Genomic DNA, 8202 nt, shown 5'->3' on the forward strand with positions numbered 1-8202 from the left:
AAATCTTTTATCCAATCAAAAACTCTCCCACCAACCCTCATCTTGCACAGTTTAATTAACAATCCTTCCTTCCACATCATATCATAGGCTTTTTCAATGTCAAAAAACACTGCAACTACTGACTCTTTATTTGCCTGGGCCTTTCTTATTTCAGTCTCCAAAATTATCACTGAGTTTCTCTTTAAAGTCAGTTATTCATTCAGATGGCTGACCGCTGAGACGAATTATATTTGTTGTTCACTAAAGTTCGCACAGATTCGTTCAGATGGATTTGAGGTGGAGTTCGGGGTGTTACAGTGAAAGGGCCGGATGGCCGAACTCTCTCCATTGTCCAAACATCCTTCCAGGTGAGGCGACACTTCACCTGTGAATCGTCCCGGTCGCCCATTGTATCCGCTGCTCCTGATGCGGCCGCCTCTACCCTGGTGACACGGGTTCCTCCGCAGTTGTGCCGGGTAGGGTTGCTTTTTGGGGGGGGGGGGGGGTGGTTCAATGTCATTGTTAACGTTTGTGCGGGAGGGGTGGGTTTTGGGGGTTGATGATCGGGATGCCGTTCTTTTTTATGCGGGGGGTGGGGTGGGCATTTGATTTTTCTTTCTGATAGGGTTCCCCTTATCCTCACCTACCACCCTACCAGCCTCCAGGTCCAACGTATAATTCTTCGTAACTTCCGCCACCTTCAACGGGATCCCACTACCAATCACATCTTTCCCTCCCCCCCCCCATCTTTCTGCTTTCTGCAGTGATCGCTGCCTACGTGACTCCCTTGTCCACTCGTCGTCGTCCCCCATCCCTTCTCACCGATCTCCCTCCTGGCACATCCTTGCAAGCGGAACAAGTGCTACACCAGCCCTTACACTTCCTCCCTCACCACCGTTCAGGGCCCCAGACAGTCCTTCCAGGTGAGGCGATACTTCACCTGTGAGTCGGCTGGTGTGGTATACTGTGTCTGGTGCTCCTGGTGTGGCCTTTTATATATTGGTGAGACCCGACACAGACTGGGAGACCATTTCGTTGAGCACCTACCCTCGGTCTGCCAGAGAAAGCAGGATCTCCCACTGGCCACACATTTTAATTCCACATCCCATTCCCATTCTGGTATGTCTTTCCATGGCCTCCTCTACTGTCAAGATGAATCCACACTCAGGTTGAAGGAACAACACCTTATATACCGGCTGGGTAGCCTCCAACCTGATGCCATGAACATTGACTTCTCTAACTTCCGTTAATGCCCCTCCACCCCTTCTTACCCCATCCCTGATATATTTTTTTTACCCCCTCCTTTTTTTCCTCGCTTTCTGCCCATCACTCTGCCTGTTCTCCATCTCCCTCTGGTGCTCCCCTCCACCTTTCTTCCCGTCCCATATCCTTTCCCTTCTCCAGCTCTGTATCCCTTTTGCCAATCACCTTTCTGGCTCTCAGCTTCACCCCAGCCCCTCCGGTCTTCTCCTATCATTTCACATTTTCCCCTCCTCCTACTTTCAAATCTCTTACTATCTTTCCTTTCAGTTAGTCCTGACGAAGGGTCTCGGCCCGAAACGTCGACAGTGCTTCTCCCTATAGATGCTGCCTGGCCTGCTGCGTTCCACCAGGCTTGTGTGTTGCTTGACAAAGCAATGTTGGCTATTCCTAATCATACTATACCTCTCCAAATGTTCATAAATCCTGCCTCTCAGGATCTTCTCCATCAACTTACCAGCCACGGAGGTAAAACTCACTAGTCTATATTTTCCTGGGCTATCTGTACTCCCTGTCTTGAATAAGGGAATAACATCCGCGACCCTCCAATCCTCTGGAACCTCTCCCAAACCCACTGATGATGCAAAGATCATCGCCAGAGGCTCAGCAATCTCCTCCCTCGCCTCCCACAGTACCTCTCAATCGGTCCAGCCTACTTATCCAACTTGATGCTTTCCAAAAGCTCCAGCACATCCTCTTTCTTAATATCGACGTGCTCAAGCTTTTCAGTCCACTACAAGTCATCACTACAATCACCAAGTATTTATTTCCATAGTGAATACTGAATTAAAATATTCATTAAGTACCTCTGCTGTATTTTTCTGGTTCCATACACACTTTCCCACTCTTACACTTGATAGGTCCTATTCTTTCACGTCTTATCCTCTTGCTTTTCACATACTTGTAGAATGCCTTTGTGTTTTCCTTAATCCTGTCCGCCAAGGCCTTCTCATGGCCCCATCTGGCTCTCCTAATTTCCGTCATAAGCTCTTCCTGTTCGCCTTATAATCTTCTAGATGTCTAACATTACCTAGCTCTCTGAATCTTTCGTAAGCTTTTTTTTCTTCTTGACTAGATTTACTACAGCCTTTGTACACCACGGTTCCTGTACCCTACCATAACTTTCCTGTGTCATTGGAACGTACCTATGCAGAACTCCACACAAATATCCCCTGAACATTTGCCCCATTTCTTCCGTACCTTTCCCTGAGAACATCATTCCCATGTAAGCTGCTAAGTCCCTGTCTGATAGCCTCATAATTCCCCTTACTCCAATTAAACACTTTTCTAACTTGTCTGTTCCTATCTCTCTCCAATGCTATAGTAAAGGAGATAGAATTACGATTGCTATCTCCAAAATGCTCTCCCACTGAGAGATCTGACACCTGACCACGTTCATTTCCCAATACCAAATCAAGTACAGTCACTGCTCTTGTAGGCTTATCTACATATTGTGTCAAGAAACCTTCCTCAACACACCTAAAACTCCACCCCATCTAAACCCCTTGGTCTAGAGATATGCCAATCAATATTTGGGAAATTAAAATCTCCCATCACGACAACTCTCTTATTATTACACTTTTCCAGAATTTGTCTCCGTATCTCCTTTGCACAATTAACACAGTTAAACCTACCTAGTCCTGTTACCGCCTACACCCGTTTGAGCCAAAGCCCTATCACTCCGCTGCCCACTGGATATGGCGGTCTTCTTGTTAAACATTTCCTGCTCTACTGGCTGGCGTCACAGGTCTGCGCAGTCTTCCCTGTCTTTACCACGAGTAGTAAAATTCCTTCTCTCCAAAACACCCTCAGCTGTTCCACTCGCAGCCTTCTTGCTACGAAACTTGAAGAAATATAGATGAAAAATAATGAAATAATGATCGTAATAATAAATAAATAAATAAATGCGTGTTATTTATTATTCTTTATACAGTATACAGATATTGAATAGATTAAAAGTCTTGCAAAAAACAGAAACAAGATATATTAAAGAAGTGAGATAGTGCCCAGGGGTTCAGTGTCCATGTAGGAATCAGATGGCAGAGCGGAAGAACTTGTTTCTGAATCACTGAGTGTGTGCCTTCAGGCTTCCATACCTCCTCCCTGATGGTAACAGTGAGAAAAGGGCATGCCCTGGGTGCTGGAGGTCCTTCATAATGGGCGCTGCCTTTCTGAGACACCGCTCACTGAAGATGTCTCGGGTATTTAGCGTCAGTTAGTCAAACGTTTGTCTTAGTATATAGTATATAATTTACCTGTATGCATATAAAACACTTAGGAAACGTATGTATTCCAATAATTAAACGACTGCGTTGCTTAGTAATAATTGTAGCTTCCATCGGGGCAGGGCCTTTCACATGCTCCATTATTCTCACTTTATCCGTTATCCTGTAAAATTGTTCTGATCGTTGACTGACCGTAGCCTAACGCTTTTCCAATGACCGATGGCATTTCATCTCTTTCCAAACGCTGTATTATTTCCACTTTATTTTCAATTGCGACCGCTTCCCGTCAATGGAACTGAAACACTGCTGGTGGCGGACCCGAGGTCCACTGGGTCCTAAGGACCACCGTGCTGAGAGAGGCTAAATGGGACAAGTGGGGGCTGTGCTGGGTTTGGGTATTTGATCCTCCACGATATTCCGCATGGGGAATTTACCTGGAGGTGGCAGTGTGTTTTTAAGAGGTCGAGTTGCGAGCTCGACATCAACACGGCACGGGAGTCCCTGGATCGACATCAACCCAGCATGGCAGCAGTCCGTCACTGGATCGAACTCAGCAACCTCCGTTTTCGAATCTCGAGCCCGGCGCTGATCTCACTGAGCCACCGGCCGCTTGGAACGGGGGGTAGGGTCAGGGTGAATCTTACTAAGAAAAATTTAAGCCAAATACAAAGTTAAACACTCAACACTGTGTCAACGGCAATGACTTAAAATGGTGGACGGTGTCGCGATCTGACTTAAAATGGCAGATGGCGTTCTCCTTCCTCGGTTCATAAGTATGAGTTGTCCGTAAGTCGGAAGTTCGTAACTCGGAGACTACCTGTAAAAGTATTTGGATAGATGAGGACTGATTAAGGATAGACAGCATGGCTTTGTGCATGGTAGGTCATGTCTAACTAATTTTATAGAGTCTCTCGAGGAAATTATCAAGAAAGTGACTGAGGGCAAGGCAGTGGATGTTGTCTACATGGACTTTAGCAAGGCACTTGACAAAGTCTCATATGGGATGTTGGTCAAGAAGGTTCAGTCACTCAGCATTCACGATGAGATAGTAAATTGGATGAGACACTGGTTTTGGGAGAAGCCAGAGTGTGGAAGCAGATGGTTGCCTCTCTGACCGGAAGCCTGTGACTAGTGGTGTGCCGGAGGGATTAGTGATGGATCCGTTGTTGTTTGTCATCTATTTCGGTCATCTGGATGATAACATGGTTAGCTGAATCAGCAAACTTGTGGATGGCACAAAGACTGGGAGTGTAGTGGAATGTGAGAAGACTATCATGGCTTGCAGTGCGAAGTGAACCAGCTGGAGAAATGGGTTGAGAAATGGAAAATGGAAGTTAATGCAGACAAGTGTGAGATGTTGCACTTTGGTAGGACTTACCAGGGTGGGTCTTATACAGTGACTGGTCGGGCACTGAGGAGTGTTGTTGAAGAAAGGGATCTAGGAATACAGGTCTATATTTCACTGAAAGTGGTGTCACAGTTCGATAGGGACGGAAAGAAAGGTTTTGGCTCATTGCCCTTCATAAACCAAAGTACTGAGTACAGGAGATGGATGTCATGTTGAAGTTGTACAAGACATCGGTGAGGCCTAATTTGGGGTGTTGTGTGCAGGTTTGGTCACCAGTCTACAGGAAAGACGTGAAAGAGGTTGAAAGAATTCAGAGAAAATTCACAAGGATGTTGCCAGGTCTGGAGGACTTGGGTTATAAGGAAAGATTGAACAGGTCTGGGGCTTTATTCCTTGGAATGTAGAAGATTGAGGGGTGATTTGATGGAGGTATACCACAATTTTGAGGGTTATAGGTGGCATAAATGCAAGCTGGCTTTTTCCACTGAGATGGGGTGGGATTACAACCAGAGGTCATGGATTAAGGGTGAAAGGTGAAACGTTAAGGCGAACATGAGGTGAAACGTCTTCACACAGACAGTCATTAGGGTGTGGAATGAGCAGCCAGCACAAGTGGTGCAGGTGAGCTCAATTGCAACATGTTGGAGGTTTGTATATGTACCTGGATGGTAGGGGTATGGGAGTTGAAAGTTTAAATAGATCAGCATCAGCTAGATGGGCCAAAGGGTCTGTTTCAGTGTTGTTCTTTACCATGACTGTGACAAGAACCTTATATAATACTAATATTCACTCTAATTCCTTTTAACAGTTGTGCAGACCAACCATACATGTGAAGAGGAGATATTTACATGGCATTAAAACTGTGGCACTTTAAATTAACGGTACATAAAAGAAAATCCCAGCTGCACGTTAACAAAGGCTATTTGTGTAAGAGTGTTTCAGTTACTGTGGGGCCAGGAACCCATACAGCTGAGTGGGAACAGGGAATAATACCAATGGAGAGAGTCAAACTGAGCCAGGTCACAGATTGGAGATGGCAGAAATTCCCCATTCTTATAGAGACAGGAAGAGCATCAGAGAGTTTAATGGTCATTCCAGATACCAGCACTGTGCCCAGTTAGAAGATGATTTCTCTCTCCAACTTTGTTTGAACTTCACTGTAACAGTGTGATGCCAGATCACACCTTGGCAACTCAAGTGATCTCATCTGAAATGTTGTCTTACACCCATTGATGAATTTTGTAAAACTTTTTACAGGTAAAAAATAACAAGGAATTCATCTACAGGAATCTCGAACACAACACACCAGTTTTGCTGTCTCTGTCCAGATATTTAAGAAGTGGAGCAAGGGATTCACTCGATCATCCTTCCTGCTCAGATTGTGGGAATGGCTTCACATGGTCATCTCAACTGAAGGTACATCAGCAAGTTCACACTTTGACAAGGCCATCCACCTGTTCTGTGTCTGAGAAGGGTTTCAGTTGATCATTCCATCCGTGGACACACCAGTCAGTTCACACTGGACAGAGGCTGGTCATCCGCTGAATTTGTGGAGAAGGATTCACTCGGTCATCTGACCTAATGGCTCACCAGCGAGTTCACACTGGGGAGAGGCCGTACAGCTGCTCGGACTGTGGGAAGGGATTCACTCAGTCATCCCACCTACAGAGACACCAGTCAGTTCACACTGGGGAGAGGCCATTCACCTGCTCGGACTGTGGGAAGGGATTCACTCAATCGTCCGACTTTCATAGATACCAGCCATTTCACTCTGGGGAGAAGCCGTTCACCTGCCCAGACTGTAGGAAGGGAGTCACTTGGTCATCTAATCTACAAGTACATCTGCGATTTCACACTGGGGAGAGACCGTTCACCTGCTTAGTCTGTGGGAAGGGATTCACTCGGTCATTTAGTCTACTGAGACACCAGCGAGTTCACACCAGGGAGAAGCCGTTCACCTGCGCAGAATATGGGAAGGGATTCACTCGGTCATATGAACTACTGGCACACCAGCGAGATCACAATGAGGAGAAGCCGTTCACCTGCTCAGACTGTGGGAAAGGATTCACTCAGTCATCCCACCTACAGAGTCACCAGCGAGTTCACACCAGGGAGAGGCAATTCACCTGCTCAGACTGTGGGAAGGGATTCACTCGGTCATTTAGTCTACTGAGACACCAGCGAGTTCACACCAGGGAGAAGCCGTTCACCTGCGCAGAATATGGGAAGGGATTCACTCGGTCATCTGAACTACTGGCACACCAGCGAGATCACAATGAGGAGAAGCCGTTCACCTGCTCAGACTGTGGGAAAGGATTCACTCAGTCATCCCACCTACAGAGTCACCAGCGAGTTCACACCAGGGAGAGGCAATTCACCTGCTCAGACTGTGGGAAGGGATTCACTCGGTCATCCGAACTACTGACACATCAGCGAGTTCACACTGGGGAGAGACCATTCACCTGTTGTGAATGTGGGAGGGGTTTTGCTCGCTCATCTCATCTACAGATACACCAGCGATTTCACACTGGGGAGAGACCGTTCACCTGTTCAGTCTGTGGAAAGGGATTCACTCAATCGTCTGACCTTCAGAGACACCAGCGATCTCACTCTGGGGAGAAGCCGTTCACCTGCTCAGACTGTGGGAAGGGATTCACTCGGTCATTTAATCTACTGAGACACCAGTCAGTTCACACCGGGGAGCGGCCGTTCACCTGCTCAGACTGTGGGAAGGGATTCAATCAGTCATCCGAACTACTAGCACACCAGTCAGTTCACACCGGGGAGCGGCCGTTCAACTGCGCAGAATGTGGAAAGGGATTCACTAGGTCATCTCATCTACAGAGACACCAGCGAGTTCACACTGGGGAGAGGCTGATCACCTGGACAGTCATTGGGAAGAGAGTCTCTCAGCCATCTCCACCAAATGTGCATCATTGAGTTCACACTGGGGAAAGGCCGTTCACCTGCTGTGAATGTGAGAAGCGATTCACTCGGTAATCTAACCTTGTGACACACTACCCGGTTCACACTGGGGAGAAAGTTTCAATAAGCTGCATGCTGGATATTTGTCCGTCACCGTTGCTGAATGCTATTTACAGAGTGACTGTCGGTGCTGAACTCTGCAATTATTGCTGCTGCTCACCACACCCAGTTCTGCACCCTGGTCACTGGGCAAGGGAGGAGTTTCTTCTGCTGCACATTCACCTTTAATGGGACTGGAGTTTAATATTCTGGATCTGAGACAAATAAATCAGTTCTATTTTGAACACTGCCTCCAGTACTTAGTGAATTTATAACACACCCAGTATATGGTAGAGAGTGAACTCAGGCCGGCTGGACCCTGCCAGTGATTCAGTTCCACGACAGTCCTTTTAAATCCTCCCCTGT

The 8202-nt window shown here is 46.8% G+C and overlaps 1 protein-coding gene across 1 annotated transcript in view; it reads left to right on the forward strand.

Annotated features, from left to right (window-relative positions):
* The window catches only part of LOC140733781 (uncharacterized), a 28488-nt gene extending 20736 nt beyond the window's left edge, over window positions 1-7752 (forward strand). Inside the window, exons 3-4 of the mRNA XM_073057537.1 lie at window positions 6364-6509; window positions 6678-7752. Coding sequence (XP_072913638.1) covers window positions 6364-6509; window positions 6678-7752 — 1221 coding nt within the window. The remainder of the gene's footprint in view (window positions 1-6363; window positions 6510-6677) is intronic.
* Window positions 7753-8202: the final 450 nt, after the last annotated feature.

Source organism: Hemitrygon akajei, chromosome 9 (genome assembly GCF_048418815.1).
Source record: "Hemitrygon akajei chromosome 9, sHemAka1.3, whole genome shotgun sequence".
Classification (NCBI taxonomy): Eukaryota; Metazoa; Chordata; class Chondrichthyes; order Myliobatiformes; family Dasyatidae; genus Hemitrygon; species Hemitrygon akajei.